The sequence below is a fragment of the Trachemys scripta genome, chromosome 1 (genome assembly GCF_013100865.1).
Source record: "Trachemys scripta elegans isolate TJP31775 chromosome 1, CAS_Tse_1.0, whole genome shotgun sequence".
In the NCBI taxonomy this organism is placed as follows: Eukaryota; Metazoa; Chordata; order Testudines; family Emydidae; genus Trachemys; species Trachemys scripta.
Genome location: NC_048298.1, coordinates 238,087,346 through 238,100,791, shown reverse-complemented (window position 1 = coordinate 238,100,791; position 13,446 = coordinate 238,087,346). Strand labels below are relative to the sequence as shown.

The 13,446-nt window shown below is 40.0% G+C and overlaps 1 protein-coding gene across 1 annotated transcript in view; it reads right to left on the bottom strand.

Moving 5' to 3' along the window:
- Positions 1-1,061: 1,061 nt before the first annotated feature.
- The window catches only part of ADPRHL1 (ADP-ribosylhydrolase like 1), a 29,393-nt gene continuing 17,008 nt past the window's right edge, over positions 1,062-13,446 (bottom strand). Inside the window, exons 4-7 of the mRNA XM_034758125.1 lie at positions 13,064-13,204; positions 7,380-7,507; positions 2,884-3,016; positions 1,062-1,943 (exon numbers count right to left, since the gene is read on the bottom strand). Coding sequence (XP_034614016.1) covers positions 1,786-1,943; positions 2,884-3,016; positions 7,380-7,507; positions 13,064-13,204 — 560 coding nt within the window. The 3' untranslated portion in view covers positions 1,062-1,785. The remainder of the gene's footprint in view (positions 1,944-2,883; positions 3,017-7,379; positions 7,508-13,063; positions 13,205-13,446) is intronic.

Genomic DNA, 13,446 nt, shown 5'->3' with positions numbered 1-13,446 from the left:
ATGTTTAGTTCAACCTTTCAAAGTCTAATGATGCGGCATGCTGTCTTTGTGGAATGATGATTTCTTTTCCGCTGGAGATTTTTTCCTGGGTAAAGGAAAAGTTAGATGTACAAGAGAAAATCGTACCTTATGAGAGCTACATTCTTCTCTCTTCTTAATTGCTGAATTTATTATGGGGAATGCTAGAGGCATCAAAAACTAGAAAGAACCTTTTCAGAAAGTCTTGATGTTTCTTATATAAAGTCATACATTACAAACAAATATCCTTCTTTGTTTAAATGTTAACATATGCTCAAAATGAGAAAGCAGCACATAGCAAAGATGCAAAGAGAGCATGCTAAAACAAGAACTCAATGTTGTTCATTGTGTAGCCCACATTTTAATAAAGAGATTGGCGTGTGGACCATCTCCCCTACTAATCACAATGACATGGATCACCTGCTCCCCTTTCTATCATATAACATCCCGATGGCAATTGCTTATATGGAAAAGCAATAGGAAAGTATTTATGTATTTTTAGCTGCCTTTTTAAATGCAAGTCAGCAGGTGGAAATAGAGAGGAGAAAACAGGACCACGTGACCAGTCAGCTCTTTGTGGACCATTAGAATGTTCTCTGTGGACCACAGTTTAAGAATCTTTGTGCTAAAACGTGGAATCAATCATATGGGGCTAAATTCTGCTCTCAAGTACTCCAGAATTAATATTAGTATAATTCCACTAATGGGAGTTATTCCAGATTTATGCCAGTATTACAGATCAGAATATGATTCACTAAGTTCTACTGTTAGTTTTATTCAGATCAGATACTAATTTTTAACTTGACCATATAGTTAGTTGGTTTTCTGTTTTAAAAGCCAAAGTTACTGTTTTCTCTCCAGGCCTCTTTGTGAGGGAAATGTCAGTCACATGAAACACATCATAGCCTGGCTGGTGACGTACTACAACTCTTTAATGGCCTCAGCCAAAAATTCTGATACTGATATAGCAACATATAAGTAGGATCTAAAAATGAAGAAATGATGCTTATGACGAGCATAAGATTAATTTATTTACAAATATTTCAGCCAGTTAACTTTTTTAAAGAGTTTTGAAGAGTCTAGAGTGAAAAAAAAACATAATAATGCAGAAATGTTAAACACAATAATGCTTCGCTGTACCTTGGAAGTGTTGCTAGTGTTGGCCTTTCCTTTCTGGAAGCTTCTCACATAACAATACATATACACCATAGTGCTGACAAAGGGTTAACATTTCATTAATGAATAATCTGTGACACATTAGGGTTGCAAATATTACAGAGACATTAGATGTGAGGAGGAGGAAAGATGGAGGTGGAAGAATTGTCAAAAGTTTAAAATCTACAGAGAACTAAACATCCTCACAAAAGGATCATACTATTAGTTCGGCAAAAAAGCATTAGTTTTGAAAATTAATTATATATGTGTACAAGAGACTACTGATAATAGCGTTTAGGGGTGGCATTAGCAAGGTAGGCAGAATTTTGATAATAAGAGGGGTTTAGTTATTTATATATTTTTTATTTAAAATAATCTCACTGACCTGAATTGTACTTTAAGAGCAAGTTCGATACTCAAAGTCCCTGTGTCTATGAAAAACTGAACATTTACAGTGTCCAGTTACTCCTGAATGACTCAGCTAACCGCACTTATACACATAGCCTTTTAGAACTAAACCTCACCAGCCTAGAACAGTGTTATTATAATTAGTCAGTTATCTACAGTGTTTGACAGAGTCTGTATAGAAAGAGAAAAATGGCAGAAACTGCTTTACTTTTCCTCTGTGGATCGTCGGTAAAGAGACTCGCCCAAGTATTCTAGCCTCTCCCTCAGTTCAAGATCCTGGTACAAGCCTTTGGGAACCTTGTTCAGGCCGTAAAGCAATCCATACAAGCAGCCGGCAATAGATCCAGTGGCTGCACTCTCACCTGTAAAATTAAACACAATTGTGTGCAGTTCTGTTGTTGTGAAAAATGCACTCTCCTTTGCAGATATATCACTACACAGAGAAGGAAGCTTTAAGCCACTACGGCAGAGATTTTTACTTATATGTGGTGTGCCAAAGAGACTCTCAGAACAGTAGCTCTAGGGAGTTCACCAACCAACTGGAATATCAAGCCTCCACCTTTGCCAGCAGTAACGGGTCATACTGCATAACGTACTCCTGGGGGAATTCTGCACCAACAAATTAAAAATTCTGCACACAATATTTTAAAATTCTGCATATTTTATTTGTTAAAATAATGCAAAATAATCATGCTGGTTTCAATTATTTTGGTAATTTATTTAAACTACAATACAATGGATGGAGAACGGGAGTGGGGAGCATTGGAGGAAATCTCAAAATCCCATCTGTCTAATAGTAATGTAGCTAGTATTGACCCTTTACTTCTAGTTTTGTCAACAAATATATGCAGCCCTTTGCTCAGTGTTACATCATAGGCAACTGAAGAGCAAGCAAGGGCTGGAGACTCAAACTCACAATTTATATTGGCTACTGACCATCTCCAGAAAGGTCAGCAGCAATCAGTTCATGGAGTACGTTTTGATAGGAAATTTTAAAAATGTAGACAAGTTCTATTCTCTAAAGCACCATAAGCATTTATAAAGCCACAGTGTCCTTTACTGTGAAAGCCTTTACAATAAGGCTCTCAGGGTGCAACAAACCATTGCAGTTGCCCAGGGCTAGAAAGGAAGAGTAGCTACAGAAGAAACCACTAGGTTGCAAGATCTTTAGGGCAGGGAATGTATCTTATTATTATAATTAATAATTAAAAATCACATAATGGCTGTGTGTATGTATCCATAGCACTGTGTGTTGAGATCCCGTTAACTCTCACATTATAAAGGAACAACAGGATTACTCACCCCCATGGAACATTGCTCGGTTGCAAAGTTCTGTCCAGTCACCACCACATCCTAAAAGAGCATCATATGCAATCATGGGAGCATCGTGGCCTCTTCTTCCACCTCGTCCTTCAGAACTCCACCTCCTGTAAGTCTAAAAGAATAGCTGTTGAGTTGGTCGCAAGGCATTGCAAGGGCTCACCACCTTTCACATGCAGAATGATATACTGTAAGACATGTTTACCCCAAGATGGTTGATAAGGACCTGCATTCAGGGGAAGCTCACTCCTATCTATTTGTGACATTTCGTATGGAGCAGTGGAGGGGTACCTCTGATCTTCCCATTTACAAATGCAACCACAATATTAATTTGAGATGATATTTTTTCAAAGCCTCCTACCACTGACAAATTCCCTGGTTCCTCTGCTGAATAGTCCCCCCCAGAACCAGCCCTGCCTCTCAGAGACAGACAGAGGCTTTAATGCCAACAGTCATTAGGAAGGAGGAGAGAAGGCCAGAAGGAAACAAAATACTTGTAACTACTCTGCAGGCTGGATGAGGAGCAAAGGTCTCTAGGATTCAACTGAGCCAGGAATTTCAAGAAGCTCATCAAGTCAGAGTCTCATTTCACATCTTAAAAGTTCACACTCATAGAAATTAGAGGTGGAAAAGACTTATTAGGTTGTCTTGGTCTCCTCTCAGACAATGAGGAATTGTTCTCCATTCCCCCCACCACATATTCTCAAATGTTTTGTCCAGTCCAGTTTTAAATGTCCTTACTGTGTCCTCTTCCACATTTGTTCAAATGTCTCCACTTCTAGATATTTTATTTCAAATCATTCTTTCTCACCTTGTTCTGCCAGGCCTCCTTTCCTCTCAAAGACTGCTCAGAACAACAATATTGAAAATGATCTTCAAATACTTCCTCAGCAACAAAAACCCCTGGGCATTGTGCACTGGCCCATCAAACAGGCCCTAGAATAGGTGCATCCAGACTTTACCTTTTTTACCTGCCCCAATTTCCAAACCACATCCAAAGTGCATCTGTTATGCTTATACCAAAAACATCATTTTGATTAAAGATTGGCCCGCAAGCCAGTTTTTTATCCCCTTAACATATAAAATACAATATAGCAATTTGAGTTGTACTTCCTTCAACTAGGGCTGAATTTGGCCCTGAGCTTTATGGTGTCCCGAGGACTGTGTTGGAACTGCAAGCTCTTGTGTTAAGAGCAGTGTGTGTGTGGTTGTCTGTCTGTCCCTAGTCCCACATGTAGACTAGTGGGCTCTGCAGCAAAGAATGGGAGCATTCAGCAGAGTCAGTGTGCAGACTGCCAGCTAGAGTAAGGTGAGTGAGCTGTACCTCTCTGCTTAGGGAGCAGCCAGTTTTGTTTCTCTCTGTTTTGGAGTTCTTGTGTGTTCTGAGAAATAAAGTAGTGTTACACTGCAGCCTTCCAGCTGGAGTATTATATATTTTATCTAACTTCTCTGTTTGTATGCTATGAAAATAACTTTAATTTAAGCTTTATATATTTATTTACTGTGCACCCACACATATACCAAAGGGGGAGGGGTCTCAGGCAGCATCACTTTCTCCTTACTTTAATGTTTGCAAACAATAGGCAGTGCCCATCTGCTTCTGCTGTCATCTTACACAAGTAGACTGTAAGGCCTTAGTTCTGCATCCCTTATTCATATGAAGTAGCATTGATTTACACATAAAGTCCCGTTGGGATTACTTGCATCAGTGCTATTCTGGATCGGGCTGCAGACATATGTCTCAAGTATCCTTTACTTTGAAAGTTGTCACTCATTTTAGTCCTGACGATACCTCCAGATTTGGTGTCTCCTAGCTCTGTTGAAAATTGTTTACCTCAGAAATAAAGAATCTTGAAATTGAAACTATAGAAAGTTATTGACACTCTGGAATCAAACCCCAACATTTTAAGCTTCTTGTATGAACGCTTTTTCAGTCCCCCTCATTTTGGGTCTTTGTCACACATTGCTTCCAACATTTGAGTCTCGATAGCTTGAGAGCTATGATTGAAGAATCAAGTCTTAAAATGAGAGTGAGCTGTAGTGTCTGTCTATTTGTGCAGTTTATTTAACACACAGTTAAAGAGTCAAACTCATATTTACTGCAAGATGATTTGTTCTGATTGTGCCCACTGCCTGCTTCTTGTCCATACAGTCAGGCAGAGTTAACTTATCTTTCATTGCCCCAAATTTCTAGGTATCTAGACGTGGCAGTCAATTTTATAGAATGTACTGTATATTCCTTGTTAATCTGAAGATTATTTATTTTTACAAATAAAAATGGTCTTTGCAAATATATTCCCAATAAATAAAATCTGGCTATGTCTGCCTAATATTCAAAGCTTCTGTAGTTTTTGTGTGCATGCTTAAATGGGGGCTTTGCATGGACTGACAGATGCACACATGATTTTAGAGGCCTGTTTGAAAATTTAGCCCTGAACATTTCTCTTTATTGTTGCAATAGGGAAGGAGTTCCATCCGCAACTGACAAACTGAAAAGAATGCAGGGAAGAGCTCCAAAAAGGATCAAAGTGCAGTTCTACTTTGAAAAGAGGCTGTGAAAGTGGCACAGTGGGGGTTTCACGTGTTTCCCACTCAGGGACTGCAGATCCAATGTGCTCAGTTTACAAGTAAAAAGATGTATTTTCCAACTGTCAGTCCTGCAGACAGCCAAGGCGCTGCAAGTCAAGCAAGGGTCTTTCCTTCTTGTGCATCATCAATAACAAAAGCTCTACCTGCCAGAGTGGTCACACAGGTGTAAGTAGAATTTGGTCCTTGTAATTGGAATTTAGTCAACTATTCTGTTGATAATGAATGAGGAGGAATGTTATTCAGCTCAGCCTCTCGTATAGTAGCTGTATTGACACTAGTAGGAGCAAAAACTAGTAAAAACGTATTGTCACTAAAGTAAGAAAATATGACTGAATACACACAGGGAGCAGAGCTATTAAGTGAGCAGGTGCCGTCTTATTATCTACTCTTGCTATTTCATTATCATCCATGGCCGCCCTCTGTCATATATAAGAGCACCAAAAAGTTTACAGAGCACCCCAGGTTAGTCACTTTTCAGAACAGAACCATGCTCTAAGGCAGGGATGGCCAATCTGAGCCTGAGAAGGAGCCAGAATTTACTAATGTACATTGCCAAAGAACCACAGTAATATGTCAGCAGCCCCACATCAGCTCCCCACCCCCCCCCGCTCCCAGCCCCTCCCATCCACCGGCAGCCCTGCCGATCAGCGCCTCCCCCTCCCACTGCACCTCCCGATCAGCTGTTTCGTGGCATGAAGGAGGCCCGGAGGGAGAGTGGGAGGAGCGATGGCACGGCAGGCTCAGGAGAGGGGCAGGAAGGGGTGGAGTGGGGGCAGGGCCTGTGGCAGAGCCGCGGTTAAGCAGTGAGCATCCTCCTCCCCCCCCCCCCCCGGCACATTGGAAAGTTAGCGCCTGTAGCTCCAGCCCTGGAGTCAGTACCTATACAAGGAGCCACATATTAACTTCTGAAGAGTCGCATGTGGCTCCGGAGCCACAGGTTGGCCACCCCTGCTCTAAAGGACTGGAAAAACTGATATATGGGGAAAGTTGAAAAGAATTTCATATTTATTGCCAGGCTGCTAAGTAAGTTGGAAACATGAGAACTATCTTCAAATACTGGAAAGTCGTAAACAAGAAGAGGAATTTATTTAGCTTGGTTCAAGGAGTAATAACTAAAAGTAATGGGATTAAATTAAAAACAATGTAGACTACAAAATAAAGTACCCTGGGAAGTGGTGAAACACCATCTCTTGAGATACTTAAAACAAGACTGAACAAAACCAGTGCAGGAATCAATTCTGTATTGACCAGGGAATGGACTAGGATGGGGATTTTCAAAGAGCCTTGAGAGAGTTAGGTGCCCAACTCCCATGGTAATTTCTATGAGAGCTGGTCATCCATTTCCTTTAGGGACCTTTGAAAATTCCAGCCTAGATCTCTGAGTAGGTCTTTTCCTTCTTTAATAGCCATGATTCACTGCAATTTGCTTCTCAATTTCACACTTCTCTAGATGTTTAAACATCTGGCCAGCTTGACTTCCCTGCTTATTGTATTTCTCCCTGCAATGGGTTATAATGGCCCTTTAAAGAAAAGAGAAATCATGTTGGGAGATGGGAGAGCAAGGTCCAGGCTACTCTGTTCCCCTTTCCTCCCGATTCCTCTTTTCCTTAAAGTGCCAATATATGCTGTTTCACTCCCGTTCCATGACTATCGCTTAGAACCTTATTCCTGATTCAATTGTAACCATTTTTTGTATTAACTCACATGTTAAGTAAAGATGGAATAATGTTTCTTGTTAGTAAATAAGCAAAAAATCTTTTCAGAAGAACTCCCATCCTATGGGGCAGCAAAGACATTTAACAACCATCTCGGATTATCTCTCTGGAAATGTGTCTATTAGTAATGAAATTTTCTGAGCTCTTCTTGAAGATACATTTGCACATTTTTACCTTTTCTCTCTCCTCGGCATCATAATTATCAGGAAAGATGGGTTTATTCTGATTATCGTCAGTGATTTCTCTCTCCTCCAAATAAAACTGCCATTTGGCTTCAAAGTAAAACCAGTGCTCCTGATATTCTGAATGCAAAACAAACTAATGGTGTAATATTTCATCTTGACAAGACTTTCAGGTGCACTTAAATAGCTTTTAAAGAAAGAACAAAACAGGGTTTTCCCAGTTAAACTTTGTATTCTACAGGAATATAACTTTAATAATTCACACACTCACAAGCAGGATCAAACTGCATGTTCTATTTGATTATATCGATGGAACAAGTAATAGGAAGGCAGGAAAAATGAATATGAAAAGAAAGAAAGAAAATTAAAAATGGTAAGAACTGCAGAATTATCTTAAAAACATCCAACAAACTGGAAATACAGCATGATATGAGATTGAGATAGTGCAACCTTCATCTGAAACAAACACTATAAAGAAAAATGATAAATGTGAATTACTGGGGAGAAAAATTAGTCTATGCCTTTATTTGATGGTGTTCCTTTATAGCAAATCACAAATACCTAAAATGTTTATTTTTGTTTCATTGAGTTTCTTTAAAAGAAAACAATTTGGTGGGAGAGGCGTGCTTTTTTACCTTAGAACTATGAGGACTGTCAAGTCTTACCTTCCCTGGTTTTGCTGGAGGACTCAGAGATGTGGACTAGAAAGCTTTCTCCCAGTTGTTTGAATGAAACAGGTGTTGAAGATACCAAACAAAACACAAAATATTTTACACAGCCTGAATATAAATCACTTTCCATCTCAATTATTCAGATTTTATATGTAAGATTTCTCTAGTGTCTTGAACCTACTAGTTCTTCAGTCATCCATAGAATCTTCCAGGAAAAACTGGTAAACAAAGACCAGAACTTGCAATACAAACAAAGCAGGAGGAGAAAACCTTCAGACCATCTTTATATATCACCTACTTTTTTCTCTGGTCAGTGAGAAAAAACAGTGAGTCTTGAAAACTGCAAACACACATGCTTAACTTTTTGCATATGAGTAGTCCCATTATCTTCAATGGGACTACTGATGTCCTTGATTCAGCAAAGCACTTAAATATCTTACCTTGCTTACCTTTTAAGCAAGTGCTTAAATCCAATCCTATTCGCTAAAACACTTAAACATGCACTTAAGTCTTATTGACTTCAATGGGCGTACTCATGTGTAAAGTCAAGCACATGCATATTTATTCGCAGGATTGAGACCATGAGGGGAAAGGTGGAAAAAAGGAATAGGAGGCAAAGATGACTAGGGTTAAGAATTCGAAAAGCAGTGAGATGGAGAAGGCCATTAAATAAGCCATTGGAATGTTGGCACTTCAGTCCAGAAGTATGATTGCAGGTGTGTTCAGCATCACTGCTGTTTCAAATTAAATACAAAATAAGTCTGAATTCTGTTTTCTAATAGCTTCCCCTTCAATAATGGTGACAATCAGGGTACTGACTTCCTGGGGAAGAAAAGAGGGTAGGAACCCAAACCAATAAGCAACTGAATCAAATGATTGTATATGATATGATTGTATTATGAAAGTGTATCAAGTAAGGTATCGTATAAAAATTGATGACATGCTGGTCATGAATATCACTGTGTGATGTCTGTACCCATGGTGTGTAAAGAGATAAGTACATGCTCTGGAAATATGTTCCTAAAATATGTTGTGGAGAGAGTTGATAAACAAGCCTGCCTTAGACAAAGGAATGTGGATTTACATGTCTGGATCAAGCTTTGTAAGCCAGAGGACAATGAAAGTACATTTACATGTAAGATAAACAAAGCCACCCAGCTAACTAGCAGAAAACACTGGGAGACAGAGTCTGCACCCCTTGCAATTTTTCCTGGCTCTTGAGGTAAAGACATTGCACTTTGGGGAAATATAAAAGGAGCCCAAAAAGACATTCTAGTTATCCATCACTTAGGGAAGAGGACAGCACCCTAAGATTTTGTGAAAGTGGGGTCCTCTGGCCTGGAGGGCTAGAGTTTCTGGTAGCCTGATTTAAGTGAGAAAACTGGTTAGGCAAAGATAACCTGCTAAAATAAAGTTTTAATCACTAGAAAGCATGTTTTATTTTGTTTTGTTTGCAGCCACACCTGCCTCCCTTTTCTCTTGCTTAGTATCACCTGAATCTCTGTTCTTTATTAATAAACGTATTCTTAGTTTTACTATAAACCATCTTAGTGCTGTTATTTTGAAGTAGAGTGAGTGCTTGGTGAACTTAACAGGCTGGTGTGTGCCCTGTCTCTTTGAAGGCAGCAAACTTAGTAATTTCTGTGAGTGTCCAGTGAGAGGGACTGGACACTGCAGAGAGACGTCTTTGGGGGAAATCGGGAACTGGGGTTCACTGATTGTTACCTGCAAGGCAAGGTTCAGACTGGCAGTCTCTAGGAGTTTGCTGGTGAGGCAGACAGACTGGTGTGGCAGGGAGCTGACATACAGTCTAATCTCCAGCAAAGCTCACTTCCGATTCTGGGTTCCTTGAGGAGAGTGAGACAAACACTCAGATCTGACAGAAAATTAGCGACTGTGCACACACAGTAGTCACTTTTCTAAATGAAGCAATTTGGTTCTTTCTTTTTCTTTCCTTTTTTTCCTCTTCCAAAAAGGCTAAGCAAGTGCTCCCCCTTAGGGATTAATATCCTGAAAATACTTCATCTTCTTATATCAAAAAACAAAAGCTGTTTTTGTTTACTCTGGTATTTTCTACATGCTGGTAGCTCTCCCACCTCGCACTTCCCAGCAGAGGGGGTAAAAGTATAATGCTAGTAGAGTCTACAGCACTCCTGATGCTGCAGCAGTTGGCACAGATCCCTGGGGGGCAGGAGGGAATCCAAACCCCACTCCCCCACGGAGTTCCCTTACACCCACACTAGGACCCAGGTTCATAGAATCATAGAATATCAGAGTTGGAAGGGACCTGAGGAGGTCATCTAGTCCAACCTCTGGCTCAAAGCAGGACCAATCCCCAACTAAATCATCCCAGACAGGGCTTTGTCAAGCCTGACCTTAAAAACCTCTAAGGAAAGAGATTCCACCACCTCCCTAGGCAACCCATTCCAGTGCTTCACCACCCTTCTAGTGAAAAAGTTTTTCCTAATATCCAACCTAAACCTCCCCCACTGCAACTTGAGACCATTGCTTCTTGTTCTGTCATCTGGTACCACTGAGAACAGTCTAGATCTATCCTTTTTGGAACCCCCTTTCAGGTAGTTGAAAGCAGCTATCAAATCCCCCCCCCCCATTCTTCTCTTCTGCAGACTAAACAATCCCAGTTCCCTCAGCCTCTCCTCATAAGTCATGTGCTCCAGCCCCCTAATCATTTTTATTGCCCTCCGCTATACACTCTCCAATTTTTCCACATCCTTCTTGTAGTGTGGGGCCCAAAACTGGACACACTACTCCAGATGAGGCCTCACCAATGTCGAATAGAGGGGAATGATCACGTCCCTCGATCTGCTGGCAAAGGGCAGGATTTTGCCCAGGTGCAGGACCTGGAGGAGCCCAACACAGAGAGGGTCCAGTTGGCATTTGCTGACCTTGGCCATCCTTAACACCACCAGTGGTATCATGCTGAACACACCACGAGGTACTTTCATTCTGCTACAGGAAGCCCAAGCAGCAGTTGATTAGTATCTTAAAAGAAATTCTATGTTCGAAAAAGCAGAGTGAAAATGTCTACCTACATCTTAAAAAACATGAGAGTATTTTAAGAGAAAAAAAGTCCTGGTTTAAATAAATCACCACACACAATTGATTTGATCATCATGGGATTTTAAAACTGGCTTAAAAACTCAAAAAACCTAGCAATTATCTCTGCTTTTCTGTTGCACTCACCAGCATAGTACCCTGGTGCTAAAAACATAAATGATTTCCCCCCCCACAACACTGCTGTAAGGTAGGGAAGTATTATTATCCCCATTTTACAGATGGAGGTTGTGAGGAACAAAGAAGTTAAGTGATTTTCCCAGTCTGATGGAAAATCTGTAGCAAAGCCAGAAATTAAACCCACCCCTCCCAAAGTCCTGTGCCTGAACCACAAAACCATCCTTCCTGTCTTTTGGCCCAATTTTTCAACCCTTACTGGTGTTGAGTAGTTACTTGCACTCCAGGAGTAGTCATACTGAAGTCAATGGACTACACATGAGAGTAAGTGTAACTTAGTGAGAGCAACGGACCTTTTGTGATTAAATGGATCTCATTGTCTTTGTGACTGAAACAAAAATGGTTTTCTAAAAATGTAGGGCTCTGTTCAGCAGAAATTCTCTTCAGTGCATCTCAGCAGCCAAGGATCTCAAGCCTGAGGTGGGAGATTTTTTTCCCCTTCCAAAATAGCCCCAAGCTCCACAATGCCATTATTGTACAGTGCATTCTTCAGGAGTCCCACATATCTTTACACATCTGTGGGTTCACCCTGGTGGAGTGACAGGATCCTTCTGTAAAGTCAGTCGAAGAGAGACCTCTATATACTAATCCTGCACCTGCTGCTCTTAGGTCTAGTCTATAAAAAAAACCAAACAAGCTTAGAGCAGAAGAGGCTGCAGTAAAAGAATTCAGTGTGTTCCAGAAAACCTTCTTGCTTGTCCACAGTTTTTTGAGCTGCAACTTTATCTCGCAAATAAATCTTAGTTCTTGGATGCTCCAAGTAAAGATTTATATGTAGTCGAATCAACATGTTCTCCAGGCCCCTATAACTCTTTAGAACAGATGGAAAAAACATTTCATAGGTAACATTTTTGGGGACACATCCAAGTGACTTTGGAAGTGAATTAAGTTAAATCAAATTAAGGACACTTTAATTCTGATCAAAAGCATCTACACAGGAATTTAATGTGGTTTCACTAATCCTCTTTCAATTCACTCATTTAGCTACTTACAATTAACTTTCCCAAGTGTCCTCCTGTAGACAAGCTCCTATAGACATTTGTTCACATTAGGATAACAATATTACAATACAGTGATCCTAGGCAAACAGGCACTAAAAAGCTGTTGTGTATAAGATGCATTAATATTATCTATCTCAGGAATCCTATTTCACTCAACTGTTTTGAACAATGAGTACAACAGAACATATCCCAAATGTTTGCACGGAATAGCAGCAGCCAGATTTGAACCTACAGACAAAGGATGAATTAACTGTTCTCTAAATATATGCATCTCCAGCTGCATTATGGCTTCCACTGGCAAAATGAGGAGTGTCTACTGAATTTCTAATGGAAAAAGTTGTACTGATCGCTCGGGTCTCTTCTACTGTACCATTTGATGGAAGGCAGCTGAAACAGCTTAAATCTCAGCATACATGCTTTGCAAATGATTTGCTGACAAACATTCTTCCTACCTTGTAATGACATTGGAAGACTCCCTACAAAATAAATCTGTGCAGTTTAGCATTATAATTATTGTTTTGTCTGTTTATATAGTGCCATTAGTGTGCTAGGCAACTTGCAAGCCATATGAAAACAAGGTCCCTACCCTGAAGAGTTTGCAGTCTAATGTGCAGACAATGTGGAAAGACAACATGTAAGCACAGGAGATGATGTCAACTAACAAAAGTGGCATGATTGATCAGTGAAGTTTAATAGGTGTCTTTATAGGTGATTGTTTTTTTTAAAAAATAGTTTTAGTTTAGGAGTGTTACCTGCCATGTGTCGAATGGTCTTTTTGCAATATTCTTCAGCCATTGGGACCACCTTCATCATTTCCCTTCCCCACTGCACAAGTGGTTTTCCTTGTATTGCATATGATACAAACAGAGCTGTACAAAAGGACCCTAAAAAGCCTAGAATTAACATATAATATTAATAATTACTAACATGTAATCTACATTTCTACTGTAATAATAATAATAATAACAAAGACATCTTTGGCATAGCCTCAGTAAGATCATTACTAGCTGTGTCATATCTCTAGGATGGTTTAACAAATCCATCTGACCTATGTCTTTCTGTTTAACAGGCTGACACTTGGTATGTCAGGACTCTTGGCTGAAGCACACTGCTCACTGGATGACGACTTATTTCA